The sequence below is a fragment of the Rhinatrema bivittatum genome, chromosome 5, assembly GCF_901001135.1.
Source record: "Rhinatrema bivittatum chromosome 5, aRhiBiv1.1, whole genome shotgun sequence".
Lineage (NCBI taxonomy): Eukaryota > Metazoa > Chordata > Amphibia > Gymnophiona > Rhinatrematidae > Rhinatrema > Rhinatrema bivittatum.
This window is the reverse complement of record NC_042619.1, coordinates 83,778,687-83,796,734: the sequence shown is the minus strand read 5'-3', so window position 1 is coordinate 83,796,734 and position 18,048 is coordinate 83,778,687. Positions and strand designations below refer to the sequence as shown.

At 48.1% G+C, this 18,048-nt stretch overlaps 1 protein-coding gene across 2 annotated transcripts in view; it reads left to right on the top strand.

The window, feature by feature from the left end:
* The first annotated feature begins 3,476 nt into the window (after positions 1–3,476).
* Positions 3,477–18,048, top strand: part of SKA3 (spindle and kinetochore associated complex subunit 3) — a 132,926-nt gene continuing 118,354 nt past the window's right edge. Inside the window, exons 1-2 of one of the 2 annotated variants that reach the window (XM_029602529.1) lie at positions 3,477–3,625; positions 14,079–14,201. In XM_029602529.1, coding sequence (XP_029458389.1) covers positions 14,099–14,201 — 103 coding nt within the window. In that variant the 5' untranslated portion in view covers positions 3,477–3,625; positions 14,079–14,098. Of the gene's footprint in view, positions 3,626–3,860; positions 3,994–14,078; positions 14,202–18,048 lie in introns of those variants that run through there. The other variant, XM_029602530.1, reaches the window with a different exon arrangement.

Below are 18,048 nucleotides of genomic sequence, written 5' to 3'. Positions count from 1 at the left end.
GAGCCCTTGGGTACCGGGGCCGTCGGGACTTAGGTGCGGGTTGCCTAGATGAAGCAGGATAGGCTAGGCAGAGACGAGGTCAGAAGTCCGGGTCAGGGCTGGCAGCAAAGGAGCAATGCAAAAGTCCATTACGGAGTCCGAGGCAGGCAGCAGAGGAGCAGAAGCGATGAAACCAGGCCAGGAGTCGATGCAGGCAGCAAACAGGAAGAAAGTGAAGCAAGCCAAGGGTCGGTACCGGGAGATCAAGTCAAGGAGATAAGCAGGACTGAAGGATGAAGGACGGAGCTGAATCAAGATCAGGAGCTGGAGCAGAGTCAGGAACAAGAGCAGAATCAGGAACAGGATCAACAAGCTCTCCGAGGAGACAAGCTGTTGCAAAGGCAACCAACAGGAGAGAAGCTTGGAATATATAGGGCTGCCTCCTGATGTCATAGAAGGAGCTGACATCATAGGAGGCTGGTCCGGAGATTCCGACACTGAGCCCTTAAAGAGGCGGAGCCTCCCGTGCGCATGCGCCTAGGGAGAGTTCCGCTGAGGACAGGACGGCGGCATTCTGAGCCGCGGGTGGTCGGCCCGACATGGAGAACACCGTGCCTACCAGAAGAAGAGTTCCCTGAGATGAAGGTAAATCCACCACAAAATTGGTGGATATATGTGTCCATGGCTCGTGTGGTTCTGGGAGGGGTTGAAGGAGACCCCAGGGGCAACCCGACAGGGGTTTTTGTTGCGCGCAAGTAGGTCAAGACTTGATGTATGCTTGCACATCCTGAGCTATGCGAGGCCACCAGTAGTAGCGGGATACTAGTTCCATAGTGCGAATCCTTCCCGGGTGTCCAGCCATGAGGGAGTCGTGCACCCAGGCAAGGACCTTGGGTTGCAGACGGAGCGGAACAACTGTCTTCCTCTGAGGTACCTTATATGTGGCTGCCAAAAGAATCTGAGCAGGGTCCAGGATCCATTTTGTCTTCAGGCTCTTGGAGTCTGGATAGGCCATCCGCCCTAGCATTCTTTGTGGTCAGACGGTAGCGAAAAACAAAGTGAAATCGACTGAAAAAGAGAGACCAGCGGGCCTGGCAGGGATTCAGACACTGGGCGTTACTGAGGTACTCCAAATTTCTATGATCCTTGTTCCGGTCTTCGCTGCCCTGGCCTCCATCCGGCCTGCCGCTTCTTGCCATACACTGCGGCAGATCCGAAAGGGCTTGGAACGGTCGGAGGACTGTTCATAAGACCACCATTGCGTTGCTGGTCTTCTGACGTGTGCAGGTCTGGAGTAGGGTCAGTGTCTCCAGTCTTCTGTTTTCAGTCCAACCTCGCTCCGGTCCAGCCCATGTTCGGGCATGCCTCGCCTGCCGCGGCACCTCTTCGGAGTTCCTCTGGGGTTGAGCCGTGGCCCAAGAACACACATCCCCTGGTAAGCGGAACCGCTCTCCTAGCGCTTCATAACACACATTACACCCTCACTGATAACACTACATTGATTACCAGTACAATCCGGAATCTACTATAAAGTATTAACGGTAATATTCAACATCATTCACTACAATAACACCGGCCTATTAGGCTTGACACTACAACCCTCAACAAACATTAAGATCTCAGGATAAAGGACTGTTGTTTATTCCCACAATGCATCTAATGCAAATAAGAGATAGAGTGTTGTCCAAAGCTCTGGAACTCCCTGCCCTAGGTATTACTCATTCTTCCAGAAAGGAAAACATGTAAATGTGAACTAGAGATGTGCTTAGTTTTAAGTTTTCGGGTCGGGCGCTTCATGGAAAACTTTGTTTTCCTACCTTTTTTTTTTTTTGGCCCCTTCAAATTTTCTTAATTAAACCCCTCACCACCATCCCGATCCTCCCCCAAGACTTACTAAAAGCCCTGGTGGTCCAGCGAGGTCCCGGGAGTGATCTCTCCCTCTCGAGCCGTCGGCTGCCACTAATCAAAATGGCGCCAGTGACGCTTTGCCCTTACCATGTAACAGGGGCTACCGGTACCATTGGTCGGCCCCTGTTACATGGAAGGAGCAATGGATGGCCCGCGCCATTTTCAAAGATGGCAACCAGGGGGATGGGCTCTCACAGGGAATCTAAAAACATTGGTTTAAAAGAGTCCAAATAAATCTTACATTCTGTTTTCCAAATAGGTGTATTGATGTTTTAGGGCCCAAAACATGCATGGTGTTGCCTTTTCAGAGGTAGGGGTCTTACTATTTGAGTGCTGGCAATTAGTGATGTGTTGGTAGGGGAGGTTTACTATATTGTAATGTAATTCGAAGGACCAAACCCACACTCAGCATGCATTATAATAGGCCTAATACTATATGGGTTCCAATGTTTTTTGGGTAGGGTTTTCTGGTTGGTACCTCAGCTGTGCATGTAAATATAATATATATTTCTTGTGATTTTACCTCAGAAGACTGTATTCTGAATGCCCCTTTTCATGTAAAATGTATTATAAATGCAGTGGTGTACCTTAAGTATTTGGCACCGCCCACACCCACACCCGGGCACACAGCTCCCTATCTCACAAACAAACATGCATCCTCACTCTCATACACACACACTTATATGCTTTAACTCACACACATAGACACATTCTCTCACTTCCTACCCCGCTCCCCATCAGTAGCAGTTTCCTCCTTCCGCCCCCGAGACAGTCGGGGACTCTTCATGTTTCTTGAGGCGGCACAGGGGCTGGTGCGGCTCTATTTCCTGCATCTGCAGTAGGGAGGGCAGCGCTGTGCTCTTCCTCCTGCTTTGGGCCGCGACTGCATGACCTTTTCGCCAGCTCCAAACCCGAGGCGCTCTAGATAGTCGCCCAGTGCTCGCAGCCTGGAGGCTTCCCTCTTCTTCCAGCGCAAGCAGGATGGGCTCCGCTCATGGCCGCCGACCTCTCGGCTGTCACCCGGGGCGGACTGCACCCCCCTTTAGTATGCCATTGTATAAATGCTCCATGTTGGGAGAGCCTTGCACCCAGGCTTTCCCAACATGGAGCTGGCTATGTTCGGAGAGCAGGGGGCAAGACTCGAAGGTTCAAATATCCTGGGACATTTGCATTGGGTTTTAAGACATTTGACACCGGGCTTAATGTCGAATATCCTACACCAATTCAAATTTTCTGACACAAAAGAGAGGAGGCAGGTTTATGGGGAGTGGGGAAAATAATGCTAGTAAGGGAGAGGGGCACTCAAACCCCTTTCCCCCACCTCCCTGCTCCTCAATCGTCCAGTACTGGTCTATGGAGAAGTTAGCAACCCTTGTAGAAACAGCGACCTTAAAAAAACCAAGTCGCGCACAGATATTTGGGTTGGATATCGCTTGCACAAATAATTGCATTAATAATATTCACCGGCTTAACAACGGCAGCCCAAGCCGTTGAATTACTGCCTTTAAAAAAAACAATGAGGTTCTCATGTCCACAGCAGCAATAAAGTTTCAGACCGGCTTTCTTTCCCTTGCCTCGCGCGATGATGACGTCCCCCAGGCGTTTGTCGGCACACTGTTTGCTGATAAAGTTCGTTCGATTAAAAAAATTGAATTTGTGGCGCGGCGAGCGGCTGGTGACTGAAAGACGCGCCTTTTCCTTTGGAGTTTGTTTTGCTGTTGTGACAGCAGGTGACGGGGTAATTGTTCTGCTATTTTCATTGTATTTTCCCTAGTGTTGCGCTCCGTTAAGCGAAGTGGTTTACGGGAGACTTTGCCCGAGTGCTAAGGGTCTCGAAACGGTCCTACATACGAGCGTCAGGTCTTATTGGCCCTAGTTTACTAAGCATTTTTCCCAGAAGCACAGAATTGGGAAAAAAAAGCCTTAGTGAAGCAGGCTCATTGTTTGCTAAGGTGGGCTGTTTTGAGTATGTTTTCCGTTGTATGGGCATAGGTTGAGTTCCCGCTTAACTTTCGATAAAGTTTTATGGACTTGCCGAGTCTCCCGCTTTGGAAGACCATCTCCAGCCCAGGCCCAAGAACACCGCGGCCTCCTTCTCCTCTCTGGGTACGGTATCTTTAACCCGGTCCTTTGCCGCCAATGCTTTCTCCTCTCCCTCTCTAAGGGTTATTTGAAGCGCCCGGGATGGATAGCAGGAACATTGTTTTGAAACCGGGAGCCTCCTGCGGAGAAAGCGCGTGAGGATTTGGGGGCAGAGCAGGGACTCCGGGGCGACGAGAACCGAGAATCCCGGATCTGAAGGCTCTAAAATGAGAGAAGGGGAGAACAGGGACTCTGCAGATTGTGGGAGGAGAGTAGGATTTGAGGGAGAGTGAGTACTTGGGAGAAGTGTAACTCCAAGACTAGGGGAAAGAGCAGGGATTTGGGAATCCAGTGGGAGGGTGTAGACTCAAGAGTAGTGGGTGGCAGAGCAGGGATTTGGGGTGGGGGAGTGTTAGGTGGGCTGGAGGGTAGGAGTGAAGGTGTGAAATGGGTTAAGGGAAGGCTCAAGAGGTTGTGTGAAAGCCTGAGCCAGTAAGAGGAGTGGGAAAAGGATGGAAGCCTGAATCGATGAGATAGGTTAGATCTGTGAAGGAGTGAGAGGGAGGAAATGAGGTGAAGGGATGAGAGAGACAAAGGAAAGTAAGTAGCTTGGGTACTTACCAGGGTACTTGCTTGGGTACTTGCCAGGTTCTTATGGCCTGGATTGGCCACTGTTGGAAACAGGATGCTGGGCTTGATGGACCCTTGGTCTGACCCAGTATGGCATTTTCTTATGTTCTTAGCTGAGGACTAGGTTTATCACTCTTAAAGCTAGATTTTCAAACCCGTGCACATGGCGTGCTGATTTTAACATGTTAAAAGGTGGGCCGCAACTCGCGTTGCAGTGGGAGGGAATTTTATAAAGTATGCACAGCAATGCGATCGGGCCTTAGCCCAATTGCCTCCCAATCCACTCCAATTAAGGAGTGGACTGAGAGGGAAATTTCCTATACCCCTACCTACCTTGCCTCCCTTTTTCCCTTGTATCCCCTATTTTTTTGTTTTGATACTTACTGCTTCTCTGGAGCAGAAGTAATTTCTGAGTGCTGGCTGCCTGCCGGCACACACTGCCCTGGGACAAGGCCTAATGACCACTGTCCCAGCCTGCTCCTGTTAGCAGGCTGGGACAGCACATAACCCCCGATATCTGCACATGAGTTTTAAAATTCGTGCCTTATGTGGCATTTCAGCCTTATCTGGTTATTGAAAATTCCTGAATATACCCAGATCAGTCCAGACAAGTGGGTTTATGCATTCCTACCAGCATATGGAGGCAGAGAACAAAACCTTGAGGCACTGCTACATAACTGAAAGTGCCACCTGTAGTCCCTCAGTATTTCTCTGTCTCCAGCAGATGGTAGAAGTGCATCCCTGCAGTCCTGACTGGTTTGGTGTTGGAGACTGGAAAGGGATTCTCGAGGCGGCAGGTTCTGTTTATTCGGGCCATCCCTCAGGTCGAACCTGTGTTAGCCACAGAGTCCAGAGGCTCCTGATAGCCAGGAGACTGGCTCCCTCTCTGTGCCCTGAGGGCCCCTCCTAGCTGCTGCTGACTCGCTCAGGAAAGTATCCCCCAAGTGGAGCTCTTCTTTCTCTCTAGCTCTTTATGCTGGCTTTTAGGGCTGTAAAGTTTCAGAGAACCAAAAAAAAGTTTTGTTCTCTCCGGGAGCAGCGAGGCTCAGCGAGACAGTTGGGTCAGCCTGCACGGCAGTGGGCAAGCTGGCAGGCCCGGCATTCTGGGACCATTTTAAGGGTAGACTAGGGAGGGCTGCCGGTGGAGGTCAGTGATCAATTTCCCCTGGGAAATAGATCACTGACCTCCACCGGCAGATCACTATTTCCCCTGGGAAAATAGATCACTGACCTCCACCGGCAGCCCTCCCTAGTCTACCCTTAAAATGGTTCCAGAACGCCGGGCCTGCCAGCTTGCCCACTGCCGTGCAGGCTGACCCAACTGTCCTGCTGAGCCTCGCTGCTCCCGGAGAGAACAAAACTTTTTTTTGGTTCTCTGAAACCTGGGGGGGGGGGAGGGGGTTAGGCCCGTTCTTGACAGTGAGGCTATTTTTGGCATGTGTGCAACTCTCCTCTTTGCTGCTTCTCCCGCTTGTGTTCAGTTTTAGCCTGGCAGCGCCTCCAGCAGCCTTCAGGCCACATGGGCCAGGCATTTTGGCATGGATTTTTACCGTGTGGGCTGCGTGATGGCGGACAAGCCACTGGTTGCGGCTTGCAAAGCCTGTGGAGTGTGGTCTGCCTACCTAAACTCCTCCTCTCTCTGCACTTCTCATGCTCTGGGAGGAGAGGGATCCTCTAGGCTTCAGAAGCCCAGGAAGGTTTCTTGGTCCTCAGGGGCTGGGGCAGGGCCCAAGGTGAGGGCTTCTGAGCCTGAGTCCTCTGAAAGGGCTATGGACCACAGTGCTCCAACCGACGGGGCTGCTGCTGATGGCCCTCCACCCCTCTCTCCTGTGGTCCAAGGTATCGAGCAGGGGGATGATGTGGGCTTTAGCTTGACTTCCAGTGATTCTGAGAGCGTGCCTCTGGGGGATTTTCGCCCAAATTCATTCTCTTGCTACATGAGGCTTTCTTTGCTAAGAAGGCAGCCAAGTGTAGACCCAGGGAGATAGGCTTGGGTTCCTCTAAGAGGCCTTGTTGCTCCTCAGGGGCCTCGTCCAGAGGTGGACAGGGAGGACGGGATGGACTCTGAAGATCCACAGGGGGAGGGAGACTCCTCTCCAGTAGTGGACCCGGATGAGCCAGATGGGGATCTAGTCCCTGATCCAGATACCAGTAAAGATGAACAGACCCTCCTTGAAGGGGCCGGGCCTGAAAGAGATGACCCCCAGGTGGTCCACCTATTTAAGAGGGAGGAACTGAGACCTCTTACTCCCCAGATTTTGGAGGAATTGGGAGTGAAGCTGGCTCAGGAAGAGTCTGATAGCAAAGGAGTTAATCTGGTCCTGGATGGTCTTGGAGGTCTGTCGAGTGCTTTCCCTATTCCAAAAAAGATTCAAAAGCTGATTAGCCGGGAGTGGGATACCCTGGAGGTAGGCTTAAAAGTGGGGAGGGCGATGACTAAGCTCAACCCCCTGTTGGAGGAGCATTTGGACCGCCTTAAGACTCCTAAGGTGGATGCAGCAGCCTCGGCAGTTACCAAGAAGACCACGATTCCGGTGGCAGGGGCTGCTGCTCTGAAGGATGCACAGGATCGCAAGCTGGAGATTCAACGCAAACGGATGTTTGAGGTCTCCGCAATGCGGTTTGCGCTAATATGATCCAGCGTGCCTGTCTATGTTGGATTCAGAAGTCTCAGGAGCCGGCGGCTTCAGGAGTACTTGCTCCTGTTCATGCGGCCCGGCTGGAGGCGGAGGTGGCCTATGTGGTGGACACGTTGTATGATTTGGTGCAAACAGCGGCTCACAGTATGGTTTTAGCAGTGGTGGTATGGCGCCTTTTGTGGCTGCGCAGCTGGTCGACGGACATGTGGTCCAAGTCCCAGTTATGTCACTTTCCTTTTAAAGGGAAGCTTCTTTTCGGGGAGGATCTGGATCAACTTATGAAGTCCTTGGGAGAAACTAAGGACAATAGATTGCCAGAAGACAGGAAAAATGTTAAGAGGTCTTTCTCTGGTCGTGCTCATTTTTGAGAGTTGAGGCGTTCTCGTTCCGAAAGAGGAGCGGCTTTGTCGGGATCTAAGCAGCCGGCCGGCCGGCAGCAGTCTTTTCAATCCTCCGGATCACCCTCCAGGGGCGGAGGCAATAAGCCAACACAATGACATCTGGCCCAACCACTCCTCTCCAGTAGCGATCAGGGTCCACTTGTCCCTTTTTTTTTTTCTTTTTGGAGGAGTGGGTGAAAATTACATCTGATCAGTGGGTGCTCGAGGTGATCAGGGATGGCTACGCCTTAAAGTTTTCTTGTCTGCTCAAAGAATCCTTTCTGGAATTGTGCTGTGTTTCCAGCAGCAAGCGGGAGGCTGTGGAAGGAACCCTGTAGAGCTTGTTAAGCCTGGAGGCTATTCTCCCGGTGCCAAAGAACAAGCAAGGTCAAGGATGGTACTCAGTCTACTTCATGGTTCCAAAGAAGGAGGGCACGTTGTGTCCCATCTTGGATTTCCAGAAGGTGAACAGGAGCTTGAAGGTCTCATGTTTCCAGATGGAGACAGTACGCACAGTGGTCGTGGAAATCCGCAAGGGGGAATTTCTGGTGTCTGATTTCACTGAGGCCTACTTGCACATCCCCATACAGCAGGGTCATCAGAAGTTTCTGCGGTTCAAGGTGCTGGGGCAACACTTCCAGTTTCAGGCTCTTCCATTCGGACTTGCCACTGCTCCGCAGACCTTCACCAAGGTGATGGTGGTGGTAGCAGCGGCCTTAAGGAAGGGAGGGGTGCTGGGGCACCCATACCTCGACGATTGGCTCATCTTGGGGCAAAACACAGGAGGAGTGTGCTCGAGCAGTGGACTGCATTCTCCAGATGTTACGCTCTCTGGGCTGGGTGATCAACCTGGCGAAGAGCCAGCTGACACCATCTCAATCCCTGGAGTACTTGGGGGCTCGATTCAATACCCAGTCAGGCCAGGTGTTCCTGATGGCAGACAGATTGGCCAAGTTGCAGCGGCAGGTCGAGCGGCTGTTACATCTCCAAGTTCCGAAGGTCTGGGATTAATTACAGGTCCTAGGCTCCATGGCCTTGATGTTGGAGCTGGTCTCATGGATCTTTGCCCACATGCTTCTGCTGCAGAGATTCCTGTTGTCCCGCTGGAATCCAATGTTGGAGCAATACCAACTTCCGCTGCCACTAGGGAAGAAAGCCAGAGCCAGCCTGTTGTGGTGGCTATCCCGGCCCCATTTGGAGAAGGGAGTGAGTTTCGAAATCCCAGATTGGGTGGTAGTGACCACGGATGCAAGTCTCAGGGGCTGGGGAGCGGTGTGCCTGGGTCATTCGGCTCAGGGACTTTGGTCACCGGAGGAGAAGTCCTGGACCATCAGTTGCGTCCGTCAGTCCTCGACGGCTTTGCCCCATTTGCCTCATCTTATTCACGGCTCCTCCCACTTACCTGGGAAAGATGGCTACATCCGTGTCTACAAGGTGACCTCTCTTGCGTCCCCAGAACGGCTTATGGTGCATGCCTCCCGCCATTGCTTCTTCCAGGTATGTACTAGGGTGAGCGCGTGTGCGCAACTCATGTCTTTGTACCACTCTTGGCGCGAACCTCGAGGGCATTCCCTCATGCTGATGTCATGCCATCCGAGTATATTACCTTCACAGATTTGCTAGCTCGTTGGCTTAGCAAGGACTCAAATCCGTTCCTGTCTACGCTACTCTGCTGCTTCCGTGCTGCTGCAGGAAGCTCTCTCTCTGCCCTTCGGGGTAATTGCTAACCTGGGTATCCGCTCCTCGGGGGCCCTCTGCTTTATTTCAGGTGCCTTACAGGGAACAGGTACTCGCTCCTCGAGGGCCTGCCCTCCCTGCCTCGGTGCCTGTACTTTCTACAACATACCTGGTGGAATCGCATACCAACAGCTAACACCTAGTGTAGATCTGAGTAATGAGGCTGCAGTCAGTTGATATCTAGAAGGCAAGTTTTATTAATAAAAGACAAAGAAGAGAGGAACTAAAAGAGGAAAAAAGATAATTGTTCCCCGGAGTAGCAAAGTGGGTATACAGCAAGGTGTAATGTTCCAAGGCTACTCAGCAGTCCTACTGTGTGCACAACTTTTTAACACTTTTCCTTGTGTCCAATCAAATGCATCGTCAACATTCCTGAGGTGTTTCTTTTTCCCGATTACCAGTAAGACTTGTTACCTCCTAACCAATCAGGTCCAGCCTTGGGGGTGGTGGCCTCCTTTTCATGCCGAAACAGGATGTTCTCTTGTTTCCCCAGAGAGCCAGGTAACTAGCCAGAACTGGTTTCTTAGAAGCACATTGTCACAATGTATAGAAAATATTACAGATATTTTAACTTGCAATACCTTTCCATACACATACACTAGTGAGAACTCTAACTACTGTCCTATCTCATCCACAGTATCTCCTTGCTGGGAGACCTGCTGCGGAACCTCCTGACATCATCAAGGAGAGACAGGCTCTCTCTGCCGAGGTCCCTGAGACTACAACCACACACTGCCTCACTACTGCCACCACGATCTGGTGCAGCAGATCTTCAAGCTGTCTAATAAAGAACTATCCTGTGTTTTGTGTGTACGAGTCTAGCCCAGTGCTGTGGCTCCTCACGGGGCTCCTCCCTATGGGCGTGGTCATTTTCACAGCCCCCAAGGATCCACAAAACACATGTTATCATAACACCATCAACCGACTGGAGACAAGGGCCGTGCACAGAGCCTTGGAAAAATTTCAGTCGCAGGTGCAAGGTCACATGGTTCAGGTTTTCTTGGACAATGCAGCGACTGTGGTGTACATCAACCGTCAAGGCGGCACCAGGAGTCAAGCAGAGGTTTGGGAAGCTCAATTGCTGTTTTTGCATGGGTGGAACGTCACCTAGAAGGGATCGCAGCGTCCCACATCGCCCGGAGTAGACCAAGTGCAAACGGATTTCCTCAGCAGTCAGCAGCTGGATCCGGGGGAGTGGGGAGCTGTCCCTGGAAGCCTGGAACCTCATTTGTGCGGCCCGGTGGTGGGGTTCCTCACTGGACCTTAAGGAAACGCGGATCATGCAAAGACTGTCTGGTTCTTCAGTTGCAGACAGGACGTTGGTTTAGTGAGGCCTCGACACTCTGGTGTGGCCTATGGCCGAGGGAGATCCTTCTTTGTCTCTTCCCCCCGTGGCCCCTCATAGGGCATGGTGCTGCGGCTCATAGAGGCCCATACCAGCTCTGTGGTTCTGTGGCTCCCGAATGGCTGTGGCAGCCATGGTTTGTGGATCTGGTTCATCTGGCCGTGGATGGACTGCTTCGACTAGCTCATCTGCGGGGTTGTTGAGTCAGGGCTCCATCTTTTCGGATCGGGATGATCACTTTTGTCTTTGCGGCCTGGCTTTTGAGAGCTGCAGTTGCAACTGAAGGGCATTCTGAGTCTGTGATTATACTACCTTTCTTCAGGCCAGGCGTCCAGCGACTTCCATGGCATAAGTCCAAGTTTGGAAAGTGTTTGAGACCTGATGTGTTAACAACAGGTAGATCCTCTTTGTCTTCTGTTCCGCATATTTTGTCCTTTCTGCACGCAGGGCTTGTTGAAGGGTTTGGGCTTATAGTTCGCTGAGAGTTCAAGTGTCAGCCCTCTGTTGTCTTAGGGGTAAAGCTTCAGGCCCTCTCAACCCGATGTCATCCATTTTCCTGAAGGGTTAAAGCATTTGAAGCTTCTGGTCCAGAAGGGTGTGTCCTAACTAAATCTCAATCTGGTGTTGTGGGTTCTCTGTGAGGCCGCCTTTGAGTTGGAGCCTCTTTAAAGGTTCTTACCTTGAAGACTGTCTTTTTGATTGCCATTTGCTCAGCCAGGCAGATTTCTGAATTACAACCCTTTCTTGCTGCGATCCTTTCCTGCGGATCTCTCCGATAAGGTTTCTTTATGGATGGAGCCTTCGTTCCTTCCTAAGGTGGTCTCTGCCTTTCATGTGAATCAGACGGTGGAGTTGCTGGGGTTCCAAACTGGGCCCGAGATTCCTCAATGGGTAGAGATCTACATTTCTTGGATGTACGCCGCGCCCTGTTGTGCTATTTGAAGGTCACCAATTCTTTCCAATGATTGGATCATCTTTTGTGTTGGTGTTCGGTGAACTAAGAAGGGAGAGAAAGTGTCTGAAGCTTCCTTAGTCTGCTGATTGATGGAAACTATTGCTCGGCCTAACGTTTCGAAGGGCTGTGTGGTGTCAGCAAGTCTTAAAGCTCATTCTAGACGCACGCAGGCGACATTTGTGGGCCGTAGTGTCAGTTGGTCTCTTCCTCAGGAGATATGTAAGGCCACGGTTTGGTCCTCACTTCACACTTTCGCTAAAGCATTACCATTTGGATGTGTGCGCACCAGAGGCAGCCTCCTTTTGGTGAGAGTGTGTTGAGAGAAGGGTCTTTCAGGTTCCCGCCTGGTATAGGAGTGCTTTGGTACATCCCATTTGCCTGGACCGCTGTGGGTATGTTCATGAAAGGGAAATTGGTTCTTACCTGCTATTTCTGTTCCTGTAATACCACAGATCATTCCAGAGGCCGCGCCATTGGTACTTCCAAAAGACCTGACTGTCCTAGTGTTCGCTGGAAATGCTTTCCAAAGAGTTCTTTCATAGATTGTATTGGTCCTTTCGAGCTCAGCAGTTGCTAAGAGTTTGTTAGGTATTTCCGGGGTTTCCAACCCTGGGGTTTTCATTCGCCCCATTTTAGGGGAATGTTTTTTTCTGGTTCTAATCTTGGCTTGGGTACCGATCAATACTAAGGGACGGCAGGTGGCACTCTGTTATGTAGCAGTGTCTCAGGGTTTTGTTCTCTGCCTCCATCTGCTGGTAGGAATGCATAACCCACTGTCTGGACTGATCTGTGGTATTACAGGAATGGAAATTACAGGTAAGAACCAATTTCCCTTTATATAAGATATCTTTGATTGGACTAACATCGCCTTTTCGATCTATTTTTGGTTTTTATTTTCTTAACCTTTAATTTCTGTGCAATTCAGCTGCACTAACACAGCCGCAAAACTGCTTTAGCAATTGTTAATATTACGGCTCGGCCCTGGCCACTCAATGGCAGGTCTTAAATGTTGCCATATATTCAGCTGAAAACTAGGTAGTGTCTGGGTATGTATCTAGGTAAAGATAACTAAGTAAAATCACTGTCTTAACCAGTCAGCAGGTTTTTGAAAATTGATCCCATAGTGTAGTTTCTTAGCCTTTTGCTACAGTCATAACACTTAAATGCTGGCAACTTAAGAAAAGATCTTTGATTTAGATAAAGTATGGAATATTCTAGAAGAGTGTAAGGCAATTCAGAAGCAGTCTCTGAACATTGCCTGACACAATAAATTAGGTTGATTACCACCTACAATTTACCACACTAATGAACTTGTTGGCAATGGTTGACACTATAATTTTATTTTCATATGTTAATAGAGCTAGGATTCCTGCAAGTCATGTGTTCTGCAAACTGAGCTCAGAAGACAGTAATAAAACCCAAGGCTGAACTTTGACACACTTCTTACCTCTAGCCTATATTTTAGCTTTCAGCTATTTTGGCAATTCAGCAACCTTGAATAGTCCTACAAGTCTGATCAGTACAATTTGAGTGCACTATTGACAGCTCCATAGAAACCCTTTCAAAGCACACCAACACAGTCTGTGTTTTAACTAAGGTTAGACCCTTTCTTCTTTGGCTGAGATTGAGAACCTGGGGGGAAGAAGAGTTAATACCCAGTCACTGACCACCATTGGCGACACTATGCTGCAATCATTGCCAAGCAAAAGATTAACCCTATTAAAGAAAAAGCTTAAAATGGCATGGAAGATCAAAATGTGTTTCCTACATGTTTTTACAAACCCATACAACATGTCTTGCATCATAGCAGGTAAACTCTAGTAGATCTAGTGATTTATGTAAATATTAGGATGAAGGCTTTTAAGCAATATTTGAAATAGATATTATCTAGACTTACACAATTCAGATTTACCCAGAAATAAAATCAAATTATCATCATCCCAACCTCACCCTTTCCTTCTCCCACTGGACATACCATGCTAATAACTGCCTAGGATAATCTATGTTTATGTATCTTATAGTTTTTGTTGATTATATATTTATCTCTCTCTAATTGTTTCTTAGTTTAAATTCTATACTGTCTTCCATTGCCCAGGTTTTACGCTCCCTGTTTAATGTAACTTTACTTTCTACCTTGATGTTAATTGGTTTCCCCTCAGTTACATTGTAAACCGGTACGATAAGACCTAGTCTTGAGCATCGGTATAGTAAAAGAAATTAAATAAATAAATCATCTATATTTGGGTGCTTCCCTAAAATAATAGATGTTGAGACTAGTGATCAGGAATGTCTAGTCCTATAGATGTGGACAATGTTGTTCTTCCCACTTATAATATCTGTGACTTATCTTTATAATCTGCAATTTCAGATGCTTTTTTTTTTATACTAAATATGTTCTTAACAGGCTTTTCATTTGTGTTTAGTGTCTTACTCATTCCTGAGAATGGCAGTGACTGCAAATTTCTTTGGTAAATTAAGGGCTTTAGCTCTTACATTAGAGAAGGAAACTCAACATCTTGAACATGCATTCAGTAAAGAAGACCTTGGTAAGCATAGCATGATTCTGTTTCTAAAATATTTTTGTTGAATTTATCATTTTTGTTTTACTTGACACAATGGTCACACTAAACAGTCATATGACAGTATACTTTAATACAGTGATGAGCTCGGTGTGTCAAAATTCGTAAAAAAAACCAAGCATAACTCGGGTGGTGTGTCACTTCTAGAAAAATCCATAATTTTGTGATATTTGTAGCTCTAATAACAAAGGTTATAATTTTAATATATGTACTGTATTTATTCATAAAGCAAAAACAAGAATAATTCTTTACCTTACCTGCTTAGTGACTTTTTTGTTGCTGAATTTCATTGGCTAAATCTTCAATTGAAGGTTGGTATTTCGTACACTTCAAGCCCAAGCAAGCACTACTAACTTCATCTGTAGTCGGTTTCTTTTATTGGTTTTAATATTATTTAACGCTGAGAATAAGGTCTCACAAAAGTACGTAGAGGGAAAAATTGTGAGTAAAGCCATCGCTAGATTTTTCAGAGTGCTAAAAGTGTCCGGTAATCGTTTCCAAGCACTCCAAATTTCCTGTTCGTTGTGGCACTCCTCTTCATTCTCCAAGCGATACCTTTCCAGATTCTCAAGCTTTGACCTCAGGTCGACAAACACCTGAGCCCAGATGCTGTCTTGAAATTCTGCAAGTTGCATCTCCAAATCATCAATTTGCATCCATTGGAAACCATTTAATTCCAAACTACTGTAGACTACTACATCTGGATACTTAATTATTTTCATTGTCTGTTCCAGGCTTCTAAATTGATTAAATCTTTCACTGAACTGGTCAAGTAATGAGTTTAAAATATGCTGGTACTTTTATATGCAAGAGCTCCATTTCATTTTGTACAGTTGTGCTGGCCTTCTCAAAATACTTTGTTACTCGAGGAAAATACTTATAAGTTTTAGTTTCTACATCTCGCTTGAAAATTTTAAGTTTACTTTCAAAAGCTTTTATGTATCCAAACATAACGTCAATACTTTTGCCAAAACCTTGTAACTTTAAGTTCAGTTCATTAATATGAACAGAGATCTGTAAAAAAAAAAAAATCAGTGTGTTGACCCACTTATGATCATTGAGCTGAGGAAAGTTTCCTAGATCCTTATCCTCAAGAAATACCTTAATTTCTGCTAAGCACGCCACAAACCACTCCAGATCTTTTCCTCGACTCAGCCATCTCACATTATTGAACATCAGCAGTCCACTGTAGGTTGAATCAACTTCCAGTAAAAGTGCAGAAAATTCTCACTTGTGAAGGGGTCGAACAGCTATTAAATTCACAATTTTTGTTACAACTGACATAAAGTCATTTAATTCGGTGAATCCTGCCTTGGCACGTAATGTCTCCTGATGGATAATACAATGAAAAGGCACAAGTGGATGTCCAATAGCTTCCATAAACAATTTTACAAATCCCACTTTTTTTCCCCCACCATGTTGGGTGCTCCATCTGTTGTCACTGACGCAACTTTAGAGATATCAATGCTTAGGTCACGAAATGTTTGTATAACAACCTTACATATTTCGCTTCCTGATGTACTTATTGGCACTGATTCTAACTTTATCAACTCTTCTCTCATTGTGAGATCATCAGAATATTGACCAATAATGGCCAACTGAGCATTTGATGTGACATCAGTAGTTTCATCAAGAGAGAGTGAAAAATATTTACAATTATTTAAGTCTCTTTTTAATTGATGCTGTATGTTTGTGTTCAGTCTCATTATTCTGTCTTTCGTGACATTTCTACTGAGTGGTAACTCAGATATTCGCTGCTTAATTGCATCTTTTTTCTGCATATTGTGAAATAGAACTGGTGCACATCTTAGAAGAGTTTCTTTAATAAAATTCTCCTTCACTGAGGGCTTTTCCATGCTGAGCTATGAAGTGAGCAATGCTGAAACTTGCAGATGTTAAATTTGTAGAGCCTCTTACAAATTTAAGGATGGAAATTGATTGATTGACTCTTATACAGATGTAGCTGCCTGGAAATGTATTCCTTCCTTTCATCCTCACTTTTTTTTCAGTAGCTGGGAATGATTAGTTTCAAAATGTCTATTTATATTCCACATTCTGCTTACTTACCGTTTGTTACACAGTACACAAAATGATCTGCCGTTTCTGTCAATAATGCCATACATCTCGGTCCATATCTCCTGAAAGGGTTGGCTACTGCTACCTACCACTTCCTTTACTTAATCTTGGTTTTTTATTTTTTTGGGTTCTCCATCAGGGGGGCGGTGACAGGAGATAGCCTGTGAGCCCTGCAGGCAATTAGGGGTAGGGGTTAACTAGAGTATCAGATGAGGTGTTCCCTCCCCCTCCCCCCCCCCGAATTGCTGAGCAGTAACTGTGTTGGGGTACAGTGGTAGCACAGTGAGGTCTTGGCAGGGTTAACTGTCTCAGATGAGGTGTTCCCTCCCCCCCCCCCCCTCCAGTATTGCTGAGCAGTAACTGTGGTGGGTACACTGGCAGCATGGTAGATTTTGATACCTGCTTTTAAGATAATGGCATGTGTGTAAGGAGCACACACGCCTGAGATGACTCTCTCCTATCCCCCAGGAGCCGTCTTCCGCTTACAGGGCAAATGTTCCAGTGTTTCCAGCTGCCTGGGTGCAAGTCTGCGGATGGGAGCTCTAGCTTCACTAACGGAAGTAAGATGGCGCCGTTCGTGTCACGCTCTCAGTAGGAGGGTTGCCCCGCTTCCGGATGCTGACACTGTCTGCTTGCTGCTCTGGCTTCACTACCTGACAGCATCCGGAGGCGGGGAACAGCGCCATCTTACCTCCGTTAGTGAAGGGCACTGTGCAGCGTGTGGCAGCAAAAACATCTCTGTGAGTCACCTCTGACATGCATGTCATAGGTTAGCCATCACTGCTTGAAGCGAGTCTTTGAAGTGGCTGCATTGAGTCTTCGGGCCACGATCTGCGCCAGCCTCATGCAGAGGGCATGTTTGTGCTGGGTTCAGGCCTCTAACACCACTACAGGAGCTGGCAGTGGTGCTGCCTTGGGAGGGCACTCGTTTGGAGGCGGGCATTGCATATGTAGCAGATGCACTTTACGACCTAGTGCGAACTTCAGCGCGCAGCATTGTTTCTGTAGTGGCTGCGCGCCGACTGCTGTGGCTGAGCAATTTGTCAGCGGATTTGTCTTCAAAATCTCAGCTGTGTAACCTTACGTTTAAGGGTAAGCTCCTGTTTGGTGAGGAACTGCAGCAGTTGGTAAAGCTACTCGGAGAATCTAAGGGGCATAAGTTGCCGGAAGATAACAGGCCCACCAGAAAAGTGTTTCCTTCGCGGCCGCATTTTCGGGATTCACGCCGATTTCGTTCCGGCAGGTATTCCTCACCTTCCACGTCTAAGCAGACCTCAGGTCGGCAACAGTCCTTTCGAGGGGGTCGTCCCCCCGGCCAGGATTCGGGACAGGAGGTAGTAAACCCTCCCAATGAAGCCACGAGTCCCCATTCCGTCATCGAAGCTGTTGGGGGCAGATTGTCCAGCTTTTACACGGTATGGGCAAGGATCACCTCAGACCATTGGGTCCTGGAGGTGATCAGAGAAGGCTACGCTCTAGAGTTTTCACATCCCGTGCTGAAGGTGTTCGTGGAGTCCCGTGTGGCTTTGTGCAGCAAGCAGTACGGGAGACCCTGCAGTGCCTGATCCAGCTACAGGCCATTGTCCCGGTTCCGGAGGCAGAAGAGGGTCGGGGACGTTACTCGGTTTACTTTTTGGTTCCCCAAAAAGGAGGGCATGTTTCGTCCCATCCTAGACCTAAGAAGGTGAATCATTGTCTCCGAATCTCTCGTTTTCGCATGGAAACCCTGCGGACGGTA